Below are 16,100 nucleotides of genomic sequence, written 5' to 3'. Positions count from 1 at the left end.
ATCCTTTCAGCTCGGCCAATGTTCATACTGTGCACCCCTACAATAAGGAGGCAGATGCATAACTTATAAAGTCTATTTCTAAAGCTTGCTGGGTACAGCGGCGCCTGTCTCCTTTAATGCAGAAGGCCATTAAGCTGGCCTCAGTGGGGGACACATCATGCAGCCCTGCAGACTGATGATATGGCAGTGGCATTCTTCCATGCACCTGCCAAACATATTAGGTCAGTCATTCATGGGTCAATTCACTTGCCATGTAAACATGGTACACCTACTGCAGATGAAAAGAGCAGAATATGGGAATGGCATATACTTACTCCTTACAAATGGGATAGTCTAGCCTAGGTTTAAAGGGATAGTTCACCCAAAATTAAAAATGTATAAAAATTATTTCATTTTATGTGTACTTTACTACATTTCATTCTTTACTTCACTGGCACACCAGATACAAAAGAAGACAGTTTTAAGAACGTAACCAAACTGGCCCGTGTTGATGGTAATGGATTCAAAACCACAGAGACATTTCTCAAAGTATCTTCTTTTGTTTCAACGAAGAATGAGTGGCATACAGGTTTCGAAAAACATGAGGGTGAATAAATGATTACAGGATTTTTATTATCGAATCAACTATCCCTTTTAAGTCGCATTTAAAAAAACGAAGATAAAAAATGAAATGCAGTTTTAAAACGCTAACACAATCTAATACTTCTAACGCTGTTGCACTTTGTATCCTCAGCTACCCAGTGATGAAATCAAACTCAATATTCTTTTGGGAATATTTGGAAACACAGCTGTCTTGTACAGTTACAGTCAAAGCAAACCCAGCCATTTATTCATTCATAAAATATGAGCGATTATTTTGCTTTAAGCTTCGTCTTGCATCTGTTCATGCAGCTTTCTGTGGAAGGCTGTTATGGAACAACAAAGACGTTTCTAGTGCGACTCCAGTAATGCTTCGTGCTTAATAAATATATGCATGCAGTTTGTTGCATTGCTGAAGTAGCGTTAATAATTCACAGAAAAATAAATATAAGGAGACGCGCTCACCACCATCAGTCTGTATTTACAGTGATCTTATCAAACGCAAAAGTTTGCGACTCAGACTTAACGTTAAAAACTTTGTATTTTCACACGAACCGATAACTCGCGTGCCAGCGGATCAATAAAAGAGTGCGCTTTCAACTCACCCGTAGAGCCGCAGATGTTGGAGAGCATCAGTATCACGGTTCCTACCACACCAAGAGCCATTGTCCTTCAAGTGCACTTTAATGGCACCAGCATACTCATATGAAACAAAATGCAAAAATCACAGACACATATTCTCGGATGGAACATGTCAAACAAAACGAACCCATATCACAAAAGAGTAAAAACACTCCGCATCACAGTTCAGCGGATCTCTTTGAAAAGTCCACAGCGTCGCGTTACGATAACGCGGCAGGAGTGTCTAACGTGAAAAGCCCGCATCTCTCTATATGAGACGGCATGATGACTTTGCTCTATCCTTTGAGCGCAGACTGGAGTGCACCGAGTTCACACAGGCTGTTTTATCCATTCAGCTCATTGACTTATACTGTACGAGGATGCTCGACTGTGTCGTTCAGCAGAATGAAGCGCGTGGAGCTTCACCAGTCAGTCCGTCAGACCACAGCGCATCTAACACATCTTAAAGCGACAGCTTTATACCGACATCAATGTCAAGGGTATTTACTATTATGCTTTCATTCAAAGGCTATATTTTTGAATGATAAAATGCTATATTAATGCCTAGTTTTTATCTATGTGCTATGAAAAGTTTTTTCACACAGTATGTTGTAAACACTTTTAAGTTTATTAACGGTCTGCATTCGGTTTATGTTTTTTGTGTTTTATTAATATTAATATTAATTCATATTTTACTTTATATCCATTGCGTTAAATTAGGCCTACATTAAAACTACTCAACAGTTATTGATTCTTCATTCGTTCAGTTTGGGCCACATAACATTTGTGTTACTGCCGCTGAAACCATCTATAGACCGCTTCGGATGACGTAAACAATTTGCTGAACAATTTGTTTCACTACACAACCGTTTGAACAATTTTTGTAATCTTGAACAAATATCTTTGAGATTGAAATGTAAGATTTAAATTAATACAAATAATAATAAAAAAACTGCTTCTGGACCAGTGTTTACAATTTGCAAAGTGGTCTATAAAACACTACACTTTCTTCACCAAGCTGACCTAAAATAAATTACAGGAGCATTTTATTTATATTTTGTCACACAACAACATTTTATGCATCAACAGGCCCTCGGTGTAACAAATTGCTGTTTGTTGTGTAAAAACAGGATTATTGCTTAGACCGTCTAGCTAGCTTTTATCAGCCATGCACTTCTGATGAATAGATACGTGGCTCTATTTTACAGCAAGCCATTAGGCAGACGTTTATATTTGTATTTCCAATACAATCAGAGCCATCATTGATTGGCCTTCTTAAGATTTACTGGTGCCCTCCTCTAGGGCTTTCCTTGAGCCATGTGCAGTTTTCCTTTGCCGCATTGACTTTGTGTCTGTTGTTATAGACTGCCATTATTGAAGCGAGAAGCGAACATTTGTCTTTCTTTGAAACTCGGAAGGGCCGAGAATCAGAGAACAGACAACAGTTGTGAGCTCAAAGGAGACCAACTGTGCAACAAATTGAAATTCTCCTCACCTCCCTCGAGAAATTGCTTTGAGTAATGGCAAACAACGTCTGAGAGGTCCAAACGAAAATCATCAAGATCTCGAGGCTTCAAAACCAAGATTTTGAAAGCATGAATTACCAGGTGCCGACAGCGAATCATAGCTTTTTGCTCGCATCAGTAACGACGGCCCAGTCAATAAACGTCAAAGCAATATGCTTGATCTAGTTTCCCCGATTGGAAATCACGCTTCATCCTGAAATAAAATAGTTATTTAATAATAACTCCCTTTGTTGGCGATAATAACTGATGGAGAAATGCTAATTTACTCTCATTCTTTTGCCGTTACCCAACAAGCACTCTTGGTGACATGTTTGTCATTAACATGCACCTAATTGTTAAAGGAGGATGTCAACTATCATTGCTTTGCTGTTGACAGACAATTATGTGCCTAGACATATCCAGACCAGTGCTGCCATAAACAAATTATCATCCTGCTATGGTGTGATCAAAAAGAGAGCGAGTCATTATTTCCATTGCAACTGAAATTGTGGTACAATTCAGACAAATTTGACAGGGCTGAACTCATCCATTCATCCAATCTAGAGAATATTTTTCTCTTAAAAGGTTTGTACTGATTTTTCTAAGGATGTCTTGGATGCAAGAACTACATTTTTTACTTTTCTCAAAGTTCTTACAAAACAGCTCATACTTTAATGAATTAAAAGTTGATTTCCCTTCAGAAACGGAAATTGACCCATATTCTATTTTTATGAAAGGAATGCTCAGGTAGGCAATAAAATAAGTCCCACTTGGAGGTAAATTACTCACATCTATATGCCTATGCTGCATCACCGCTGCAGATGTTCTCAACAACCTTAAAAATAATTCTCAGACTCTTTCTTACCAAAGCAACTACAAATAAATAACATGGAGACAAACGCAGCGCCTAAAAGCAATCGTGACCCTGGGGGTCAAGGAAATATCACCTCTGTTATCATCTGCTCTTTCAAAAGCCTGTGATCATACACATTGACTCATCTCTTCTCCTTTCTCAAACGGTAGCTGATGGCTGTTGAGTAGTTTTGCACCTGCGGAGATGCTTCCATGTAGTTGTGTAAACACACGGTGCATACAACAGCAGCGACTAAGCTAAAAATAACCACAATCACTGTGAGCCAGAGACACTTATTTGATTCTTGATGGCCTAAGTTGGCCTTAGGCCCATGTTTGTGTTTTTTCCTGTCCACAGTTCCTGTTAGTGGCGTGGCAGTGCCATATGGCTCTGAGTCCTGTGTGATTCGGGAAAGGGGTGGGGAGAGAAGCACAGACTGCACGGGTCATTCCAGGGCAGGGTGATCTTTTCACAACAAAAGATCTGCTCCCAGGATGTGTGCTCGAGCAGACATGCTTGATGTGGGGACACAATAGCTTTGTAATGATTTCCTGTGGTTTGGCACACCCGTATAACAGTTCGGTGACAGAAGTGAGGGCGGTTATGTTGGTGTAAGCGTGCGGGATGATACACTTTTGGAGATGGGGGCCAAGGGTCAGTTGAAATAAAAGGGTAGACCATACACCTGCTTGGCAACATCAATAAAACGGCGAAATGTGACCTCGATTAGACCACAATGACCTCACTGTTGGAAACATGACTTTTAATGCCGCAGATGCCTTTGTTTATTAGTCTTCTGAATTATGTGGTTTTGTCAAGGGTACAAACCCATGGGATCATCTGCCATTGCTTATGCATAATATGTAGAAACGTAATAAGGATAGTGAGTTTGTTCTTGCTATAGAAAATTATAGTTACAGCTTTGATCTTTGACAAGAACCACAAAGCTATAGATCTACTGCCATCTACTGGAGATTAGAGCATAGTTCGGTCGAAAAAACTGCATTAAAGACCTGCTGTATTAGGGATAATTCATCCTTTACAATAAAAAAAATTCAAACCTGTGTGACTGTTTTTTGCCAGAACACAAAAGATGATAACTCAAAGATACTGATCGCCATTGACTTCCATAATATGAACACAAAACCACTTGGAAATTTTTAAAATAACTCCATTTGTTCTCTACAAAAGAAAGAGACATATACAGGTTTTGGATGACATGAGGGTGAATGAAAGATGAATTGTTTTATTTTTTCAGTGAACTATCCCTTCAAAATCATTTATAATTCTACATGCATCTACTTTTAACACATTGAAACAGATATTAATAAAAGGTATAAGTCAGATTTCTGTTGCCCAAAGGTCTTACCCTCTGCAAATGAACTAGAGGCATTCTGCTCACAACCCCCCTGGGGCCACTCCCTGCTGTTGTCATGGTAACAGTAAAGAAGCCCCTGGAGGCCTCTACAACCATTTTAGAAGCTGGGTAAATAAAACTAATCTATGATAATAGGTTTTGCAAACACTTCAGATCAACGTGAACACACTTTTTTATTTATATTGTACATTATATATTTAACATTTACATTACTGCATTAAAGTATAATACAGTATACATCAATGAATGAGTTTCAAAGTGAAAGTGAATAAGTAAGATATTTGATACAAACAACATAAATGTCTGTACTTTTAAATGACAAATACTTTATGACAGAGGTAGATCCCAAGTGGGACAAATAGTAACATACAGTAGGAAAGTTAAGCTCAGTCATCACAGTTTTTATATAAAAAAACAGCATTATGTCAATAAACTAATAGCCTAGGGGATGACATTAATGTACCTTATTTTATTAAAAACATCTTGAATCACGAATGATCTGTCCCATTTTACTTTCACATTCAGGCTCCTTTTATATCAGGAGGGGCCCTAAAATATTCAATAAATACAAATATTTACTCACCATTGAAGTCAATAGCTTGCTCAAAATCCAGGTGTGATATAGTCTTTAAACTGTCAGAAGTGATGAAGGTGTGTGTTGTGCCCATGCCTTTAGGATGCGAGTATGCATGTAGCTGAAGGAGAGCTCTGAGAAGATGGAGCAGCATCTTATTCCCACTCTGCAGAAACTTTTTTGCTTCCTTCTTCTCGTCTTAAACATCCAGTGGTGTCCAATGAAACGAGTACGTCATAATACGTCCATTCAAACAATTCCAAGGTAGGCTTACTAAAGATATGGCTGCCATAAAATAATTAACCTATCTTGTTTTAAAAGCAGCGTTGAGACAAATGTATCGGTTCAAGCTTTTGCCATTGGAGCTCCAGTTTCTCTCTCTCTCTCTCTCTCTCTCTCTCTCTCTCTCTTTCTCTCTCACTCATCTGAATCATTTGGTGCCAGATATTCCCCTGGGAACCTGTTTAACAGATATTAGTAAAGAATCTATAAAAGTACTTACCAACTGTTCACTTCTTTATTAAGGACGCAATGTAATAAGAACAATATTTAAATCAGTTCCCCTAAAAGACTGCTATACATTCTTAGTAAGAAAAGGAGCAATGATTTTTTTTCTGAATGCATCATAAATTATCTGTTGTCCCCATGCATGATGAGATGTTTTTCACAGCTGAGGTTCGTTGTGGGTTATGTTGAGTCTGAATGGCCAGAAGGTAATTAACTATTGTCCCCTGCTATCAACTGACTTATTGATTTATTTAATACATGGAGCTCATGTGGTTTAGCCAACATAATAAAACAGATGTTTAGTCGGAAGGGATGTGGTCAACTCGACACACCGACTTTCCCATGGTATTTAACACTTAATAAACGGCTATTTCACAAAATGGCGACAGAGACCGGAAGTAGGGGGAAACTTTTTCAGGCCGCACTGCAGCCGTTCATTCATTCAGCTTGTTTTCTCACAGGCATTCAATTTATTTACCAAAATGAAAAGAAGTTTATGTTGTCCGATTTATTCATGGTTTACTGGGAGGGAAAAAACATTACAAGATTGTATTTTGAGCGATTTATTTATTATCAAGGTCTTCTACTGGTTTGTACATGTCACGCTGTGAAATATATATATTGCATTGAAAACACTATTAAAGGATTTTTCCCAGATTTTTAGTCTGGACTTGTTGCAGAAAGTCTGTGCCAGCCTGCAGATTTATCAATGTGTGTGTTTGTAAGTATGTAAGTCTGTAAGTATGTGATGTCTAGTTTAAAAAAATTGGTTCAAATTTTTTAAGTCTTGTAGTGTATTCCGGCCATTAGTGTACACTTGCGCTCATCCACTGGCGTCTGGAGAGCTTTGACGAAAACATGACGACATTTTCGAGAAGTGATTAGTTTTCAAACTTATGCTGCATCCCAATTTGTCTACTCATACTATGCACTAAAAAGTATGTACTGTTTTCGTTATGGAAAATTATATACAATTTAGTGTGTAGCAAAACAATATGCACACAATGGGACATACTAACAGGAAACGGAAGTGGCCGTTGTTGCCTAGACAACATTGTGGCCATTAACAGTCACACACATCAAAATACAGCTCTTCTTTCCATTTAAGTATTTATTTATTCTAGGGCTGCAACAACGAATCGATAAAATCGATAAAAATCGATTAGTAAAAAAGTTGTCAACGAATTTCATTATCGATTCGTTGTGTCGCGCGATGCGGAGACGTTTGGTTATTAAAAAAAAACTGTATTTGAGCGCGGAGCGAAGTAAACACACTCGGTCTCTCTCGCGCACTGATGCTAGCAGAGTTCGGCGCCTCATATACAGGGCGGAGCAAAAATAAAAAAACGAGCGGAGGAAAGATACATGACGGAGGCAGAGAAATCAGCGCGACCCAAGTCATCATAGGTGCGGGAGCATTTCACACTAAATAAACAGAAAAACTTTGTTAACTACAAAATATGCAAACGCGACATGGCGGGAGCAACGCGGCAATGATCCAGCACCTGAAACGCAAACATGTTTGAGTCTGTGATGAGGAGGAAGGGAGTTCAAAAGCAGGTTAAGTCATTACAGAATCCTACTTTTGTTCCGTTTCGAAGTGAAGAACGTAATGTCCCTGGTGCTGGTGTTTACTCGTTATCCAGATTGACAAGCATCACAAGTTAGAATTAGCTGGTTAATAACAGTATAATCAGGGGTGGTGTAGTTACTTTGCACTTTGCATTGTTAGACTAAAGACACGTTTTTATTCACTCGCCTTTTTTGGACCATTCATTTATCAATCTGTTGTCATGTATTGCTACACTGCAAAACTTCCTTAGTAATTTTTTCTAATTTCCAGTCCAAATATCTAAAAAATCTTAAATCAAGATTACTAGACAAGAAAATTAATTGATGCTTAAAACTTCTGTTTGAAATTATATCTCATTAAGATTATTTTTGTACCCCATCGGCGGATAATTTTTCTTGCTTTAAGCAAACAATCACTTAATTTGAGGTGTTTTTTCAGAAAACAAGACATAATTTCTTATGCTTTTTCATGTGTCTAGTACATGTTTCTTGATATAAGATTTTTTTTTTAATTTGGACTGACAACAGGACAAAACTACCAAGTTAGAAAAGCAATTTTTGCAGTGTATATTCTGTGCTTTCTCCCATATAGGTTATTATTGACAAATATATTTGTGTGTGTTGTACTTTTTAATTTAATTTTAAAGTTCTTTTATAGCTCTTGGTCATCTTAAGCTTTGTTAAAATGTGGTGTATAAATGAAGCTTGCACTTACTACAATGATGGTAGTAATTGAATAAATAAGCTTCAAGTGAATTTGAGAGAGAGAGTGTGTGTGTGTGTCAGTGTTTGTCAGTGTGTGCGTCTGCGAGTGTGTGCATCTGCGAGTGTCTGTCTGCAGTGTAGTGTAGTGTAGTGTAGAGAACAAGTTCTTACATTCAAACAAATCCTGTTAAGTTTTCTGATTTGTATTGTTCTTTAGTTTTTATAAATTATTTATTGTTCTGGCAGCTCAGGTGGCACTTTTATTTAAAAAAAGTCTATATATTTGGCAGATGTAAAGCATACATGTGTATGTTTTTTGTGTTAGTCCATTTTTATTTGATTTTATTTAGTGGTGGGCCGTTAACGGCGTTAACGCCGTTAACGCAGTGAGACTATTATCGCGCGTTAAAAAAAATGTCGCCGTTAATCTATTCTCAAAGTTGGGTTGGGAGCTGGGTCTATACTACGCAAGCTATGATGACTTTCACCTTGATATTTTAGCGCGGATGTATACCAGCTTAACTGCACTGTACGGGGCGAGAACGAGATTTTTCAACTCGCGTGATTCGCGTCATTCGCGGAAGCAGAAGCCGCCTCATCATCTCATAACCAGGGCTTCATTCGCGCGATTCGCGCGATTCGCGCAGCAAGTAGGTCTATTGGCTCTTTTCATTAACATATAAATCACTCGCGCTTGAGGCGCCATTCGCGTTTGGTCTGAACACAACATAACGTTACTGTGAAATTACCGCATCAAACGTGGCGTGCTAACATGGATGCAGCTATGAAGCCGCCGGGTTTGCTTCAGGGAATATTAATTTTTAAGAAGCTTCCCAATAGGAACATCGACAAGACTAAGGTTGTTTACACCTTGTGCAATGCGGAATCGGTTTAAAAAAAAACACTTTCTCTCAACAGGTAGTGGTCTAGCTTTAGTTGAAACCAGTAACTTTGTATTGAGATCTAATGTATTATGGCTCCTGTATGACATATCGCTTGTTGCTCCCTCACTCTTTGTAAATCGCTTTGGATAAAAGCGTCTGCTAAATGACTAAATGTAAATGTACTGTAGGAGCTCTTCCAGTCTCAAGTACCACATAAACGGAAATCATCCCTTAGCTAATGCGGAAGTAAACGCAAGTTCATCTTATTGAACATAATTTAATTTTCATCACCAATTATCATAGTAGAACAGCTTTCTCAAGCAGTTTGTGATGCATTTTGGAAACAGGAGATGAGCCCCTGGTCTAATGCGCCACCTGGCTTGAGAAACCCGTTCTCAAAGACTTACTTTTAGTCATTATTTGGGTAGCACACATATTCTGAATGCCTTCGGCAGAATTCAAATGAGCCATTTTAATCTAGATTAATCTAGATTAATTTTGGAATTAATCTAGATTAATCTAGATTAAAAAAATTAATCTATGCCCACCACTAATTTTATTATTTTTATAACAGCTCAGGGATGTTCAAGGAGCAACATGCTTGTGCACTTTCTAAAGATTTTAGTTCTGTTTTTGAATAAAGGGTTGGAAATGAATGCTTTTCTTGGTTTTTGTTTTTATCCGATTCATCGATTAATCGAAAAAATTATTTACAGATTAATCGATTATTAAAATAATCGTTAGTTGCAGCCCTAATTTATTCATTGTTTCATATGTAATGTTAACTCTGTGCTTATATTTATTAATTTAGTAACGCATCAGTTATTCCATTTTATTAATGCAGGGGGGCGTCACTTAACTCCACGCACTCACGTGTAATGTTAATTAATGTTGCGTTTCTAATGATATGATAAAAAGCAGTTTTACAATATACATAACTCCGAAGTTTTCATCAATAAAATGTGCAACACTACGTTTTATACTAAAATAATATGTAAAATCTAATTATGTAGTAAAGTCTTTTTTTTTTAAATAAATGCTTTATTTGTATTGTATCAAAGCAGCTGTACTCCAAAAAATAAAACACATGATTGCCAAGCATATAATAAATAAAGTCACCATGAAATCAAAAAAAAGTGTTTTACACAGTGTTGCAGTGATTATAAATAGTTTTTGTTGAGAGGGGGAGAGGAGCTTGACGTTTTTGGATTAAAGATTGCAAATTAATTTGAATAATGGTGCGCACGGATAAATAATTTATTATAATCACTGCATCACTGCATCATTGTGTAAAACAATTTTCCTGTTTGATTGCATGGTGACTTTAAAAAGTAGTAGTATAACTTACAGTGGAACACTTTCCACAACATCTTGCGAGACCCGGGCAAAGTGATGCATGATGAGATAAACTTAACCCTGAATACCGCTCAGAAGCAGTATTCAAGATATTGTGGGTTGAGTGTGCGTTAAGGGCACTGCACTTTGCCGTTTATAAGACATTGGAAAGACTTGGGCTGCAACTTAAATCACTTACTGTGAAAGTACGGACTGAATTTGAATAAGTACCTACCTATCGGCTGTTTAAACAGTGCATTCTATATAGTATGACTGGGAGTAGTATGAATGAGTTCAAACGTCAATCTTTGTTAGAAAGCGAAAAAAAATCCTACTATGGCGAGGGAAACGACACCGGACCGAATGGCATCAGACCGGTTATATTACTTAACATTAAAAACAGAAGCGTTAGTTTTGCCTTTTTATATTGGACCCGAGTTGGATAATAAAACAAGCAGATTGACCAGGAGACATTTGCAAGCTGGACTTCAAAGGACGTTTACCAGAAGTGTTTTAGAGGTAAGCGCACACACACACAATATTAGTGTCTTAAACAGAACAGCTTTCACATCCGATGTTAAAGTCATGAAAGCTGTTTTTTGACCATTGGTTAACTTAGAATGTGAGTAGCTGAATTCTTATTACCAGCTGTATGACTGTGTTGGAAGTAAAAGTAGTTTATGTAGTTAATGTTTACAATCTCTGATAACCAAACAAAACTTCAGCATCTCTTCCACTTCTCGCCCCTTTTTTGGAGTATTCCTTTAGACGGAAGTTATTAAAAGCACTCGAAATAGAGGGTATGCATGTTCACCCATGTGAACACTCCTGGACATGCCCCCCTTGAGTGCCAGAATACTTTCCCTGAGTTACAGAACATGCAGCAAAATGGCTGAGGAGCATAGTAGAAACAAAGAAAGCGGGACTAAAATGAAGTTATTTGCTTAAATAAAAAGCAGCTGGACTCGACGGCGTTCATTACGGCTTCCCTACGACTTACAAAGGAATCAGGTTATCCTGGACACTGAAATGTTTGCATTTCCTGATATTGTAAGCAGTCATTTTGCCACCCATGAGGTTGGTAAAGTAACATCAATGCATACCAGAGGTGGGTAGTTACGCGCTTCATTTACTTTATTACATTAACTTGACTAACATTTTGGAAAATATGTACCTTTAAAGTAAAACTAAAAGTATATACTTTTACTCTTACTTGCGTAAATACATTTCTAATAGAAAATCTGTACTTTTACTTTGTTACATTGTTAAAGACATTATATTGTTTGCCAGCAATGATAAATGCCAGCCATATGCGCGCACTCGCAAGACCTGAGCTGCGTTCAGCCCCGTCAAAACGTTGCAATTTTTTTGCAACAACAGGTTGTGTGATTAAACATCCTGTTGTGATGAAGCAAGAGATGAACAATGGCAGCTGAGAAGGCCATTCTTGTTTTTTTTAATCATTTTCTGTCATGATTTTGCCTTCATGGCATGTCTTTTCTTGGTCTTGAGGCAGAATTGTGATGAAGCCTTAGGTTTTATGTGGAGAGAGAGATTTTTTACCTTTCGGCCTTCTGTACTCTCTCTCCGGTCCTTGTCTCTGTTCCCGCCATCTCGTTAGCTTTCCTTGAGTGTTTGATTCCCCACACCTGTCCTTTGATTATTATCCTTTGTTAGTCTCCCTTTAAAATCCCCGGACGGGAACCAGAAGACATTTAAACATTTAATAAAGTAATAACAGCCGGCGGCCCCTCACGGCCGACCACCGGCGAACAAACCATAAATACAAATACAAACATGTTCGGGCCCGGTCCTCTCTCCCCGACGGTCACTCTTTCACTTATATGCAATGTTGGGGAGTAGTTAACTACAAGTAGCGACGCTAACTTAACTACATTTTTCAGTAGCTTGGCAGTAGCTCAGTTGCTTTTTAAACAGTGTAGCTTTTCCAGTAGCTAACTACTTTTTGCAGCAAGTAGCGGTGTAGCGTGAGCAAAAGCTACATTGCGTTTTGTCGAGCCTGCGCGAATCAGCGCGATGCAAGGATATTCTTGTTAGATTACAAACTCATTTTTTGCCATTACCGCCACCTGTTGTTTAATCGCGCATCTTGCGGCTAACGGTTCACTGACGTACAGAAGTGGGTTGACACACCCATATTATCCATGATGGAGCAAGACGTGGCGGCAGATTTGGAGGATGGAGAAACAACTAACGTTCATTACCCATGGCCTTATTTGTCCAAGTTCATTTCTCTCAAAGAAACGACAAGTAAAGGTTACACTTTTGTATGCAATCTTTGCAAACCAAAGTTTAAGGACGCACATACAGGTGAGTAATGGCCATTTTAAATGTATTAATTATCCTGCTTTATTGCTCTCTATGTTACATCAAATTTCTATTTCTGATTTAATTACAATGACCCGCCATGATCTGTCCGCCAGTTTGGTAATGAACATAAAAGACCACTAACGTTTGCGCCATCGTGTTTGTCAGTTCTCAGTTCTCGACTGATGGTGTGAAACCATTCCTGTTTTGCTTGAGTGGTATAACAATAACAGTGACTAACTATGCCAGTTCAACTAAAATACTTTTCCAAGCGTTCTTACTCTTCAGTTGAGGCTTTTGTAACATTACAAATTATAACATTTTGACCCTTTGAAGGTTAATGTTTTGGATGAGGTTTCAGTCTACTGCAACTACACCAGATAGTTCTTCCCTGCCAGTGCCACATGTGAGCGGTTGTTCAATGTATTTTCTTACCAAAATGCAACCATCTCACAATCGGTATTTTTGAGAAAATGTTCTACATGCAATTTACGTTGGATGTATATTTTGTTCTTGCAATGTTGTATTTGTTGCAATTTTGCACTTTTGACAAAAGTCTGAGATATTTGAGTGTTGTGTGTAATAAAACAATACTCTTTGAAATCATAATTGTATTGCATTGTTTTAAACACTAAATATTTTACTTAAAACATTCCTCAGACACTTATTCAGTTATTTATAATATACGTTGTTCAAAAAAATCAAAATAGTTTCAATGTAGCTAGCTACTTTTTGATAGTAACTTGTAGTGTAGCTAACTACTTTTCCAAAAGGGTAGCTTGAATGTAGTTTAGCTACTTTAACTTACGAGTAGCTTGTCAAACTACAGTTTCAGAGTAGCTTCCCCAACGCTGCTTATATGCTCCCGATCTCCTACGTGATTCGCAGCCGATTCGAGACCTGTGCGCGAACAGCTGGTGCTCATTAACAATTACTCACCGGTCTCGAACCACGGTCTCGCCCCGCCTACTCCACTACAGTTATAAACACGTGTTGAGAACTGCAAAATAAATCTCTTCTGATATCTTCAATTGTTGCGTTTACCGAGCTGCAGCGGACAAATTTAAACGTCTTAACTTGGACCCAGCCTTGATGCCCGATGACTCCTGAGATAGGCGCAGGCTCCCCGTGACCCGAGGTATAAGCGGTAGAAAATGGAATGGAATGGAACTTGGACCCATTATGCCAGCTGTTTTGTTAATACCGCGTGGGTTATACATGTTGCTGCTGATTGGGCTGATGTTCTTGACACACCCACCAAACAAGAGAAAACGTATCTCAAACCCTGTTGCACCGTTTCCAGGAAACGTTGAACATCGTTTTGAGCCTGAACATGCCCCTGTTCGTCAGACACCGCAACATGCGCGTTACCTGACAGACACAGAGACGTGGCCTTGCAGAAATATACATTTGAAGAACAGAAGGATGAAAACTTGTTGATGGGCGTGTGGTTCACTCTTTACTGTTTGTTTACAATTAAGATCGTTTTACAACATACACGTGACACAACAAGAGAAAACATGAGCTTTGTCAAAAAAATCTTTCATTTAAGAGAGCACTGCAAATGTTCTAGATCATTTTAGGAAATGCTCTGAGTTTAGTTAAATGCATTTTAAATGCAAAAATTTGCAGGTTCACTTTTGTTTTGACATGGTCTATTATTCTAAATAAATTGTGTGAACTACATTCACATCAGGACTAGATTAAATTTATAGAAATGATTGTCTCTTCTGTGTTTGTCTATTATTTAGTATCTGTGTGTATATTGCAAAGATATCTGCCTTTGATAATTATGATATTGAAAATGTAATATTAAACTATTGGCGTTAATATTAATTTTATGTAGGCCTATACAATCAGATACAAAGTAACTACGTAACTAGCTACTTGAGTAAAAGTAAAAAAGTATACAATGAAAAAACTACTCAAGTTATTTTGAAAATATTGACTTTTTTCCTTTACTTGAGTAACAATTTCTCTAGTTACTTAAACTTTTACTTGAGTAAAGATTTTGTCTACTCTACCCACCTCTTATGCATTCCCTCTATAGTGACATCATGTAGGATTATAAATAACATTAGTAACTAGTTTGCTGTTAAAAGCAATGATTTAATATGGATTCCAAATGTTTAACATTAATGTAGGTTACTGTACTTTATTCATATATTTTATATTATGTAAAAACTTGAAATTGTATTTTTGAGTTGCTTATGATATTAGTTCAGTTGGTAAAGGTTTATTCAAAAATAGATCTGTTAAACATAGTTCAAGTCTTTTAATCCCTCATTTTATTGTCTTGATGCAACACAAACACCCATCAAAAGCAAACGCCTTTCCTGTATACAGTGATGCAAGAGATGACTGTGTGGATATATTTTAATCTCTTAGAGTCCTTCACAAACTCCATATATCTTTGTGTACATGAGCTCCACTGGGTCAAATTCATCTAGATTTAAAATGTTTAGGTTTTATAGTTTATGTAATACCACAAGCAGCTATAGTTTTGTATCAGCAGACAGAGTTGGTTAAAGGTCAGAAATTCTGTGTTTGTTTGGCTTATAGTTGAAAGGGATTTAAAACTATTTATTGTTTGTGCAGATTGAAATAGATAATCTAATCCCAACTCAAGCATGTAAAAAATATCTCCACGAACAACACTAATAGCAAACTGACTCATTTCCAATCATTTTCTAATGATTAAATTCTTTATTCCAGCAAGTGGAAAGGGATGAAATTAGTATGCCGCCACTAGGTGGCAGGAGAAGACCACAGATTCATCTGTGAGTGCTAGGTTAATCCACAAATCTAACTTTATCGTCATGTCATTTATTTTTTTAACCATGATATTCCCCTTTCAAATAGAAAAACACTTGTGATAACTCTTTAAAAGCATGTATGTAGAAGACACATAGGGAATTCATAATGACATCTTTATTTTTAGATCATGATGTAAGCTTTAAAGAACACATGAACATTTACATTTAAGTATTTGGCAGACGCTTTTATCCAAAGCGATTTCATCGCAATATCCTATACATTTATACTTGGGTATATACAATCCCCTGGGATCGAAGTTAAAGCAATGCTCTTACCGCTGATCTACAGGAAAGCTACATTAATACAAATGCAGTGTATTATATAATTAGGACTCTGTGTAGTAATTTCCCCCTTGGCATTAGAATGCACTTCCAGTCATCAGCGTGCAAGTAACCTGTAAAAAGTGGCTTCGACCAAATTATTTGTAATAGTCATCAAGCAA

The 16,100-nt window shown here is 37.5% G+C and overlaps 1 protein-coding gene across 2 annotated transcripts in view; it reads right to left on the bottom strand.

Annotated features, from left to right (window-relative positions):
• Window positions 1-1,594, bottom strand: part of zgc:77784 (uncharacterized protein LOC402947 homolog) — a 49,076-nt gene extending 47,482 nt beyond the window's left edge. For both annotated transcript variants that reach the window (XM_056756894.1, XM_056756895.1), the window contains exon 1: window positions 1,185-1,594. In XM_056756894.1, coding sequence (XP_056612872.1) covers window positions 1,185-1,245 — 61 coding nt within the window. In that variant the 5' untranslated portion in view covers window positions 1,246-1,594. The remainder of the gene's footprint in view (window positions 1-1,184) is intronic.
• Window positions 1,595-16,100: the final 14,506 nt, after the last annotated feature.

Source organism: Triplophysa dalaica, chromosome 9 (genome assembly GCF_015846415.1).
Source record: "Triplophysa dalaica isolate WHDGS20190420 chromosome 9, ASM1584641v1, whole genome shotgun sequence".
Lineage (NCBI taxonomy): Eukaryota > Metazoa > Chordata > Actinopteri > Cypriniformes > Nemacheilidae > Triplophysa > Triplophysa dalaica.
This window is presented reverse-complemented; position numbering and strand designations above follow the sequence as displayed.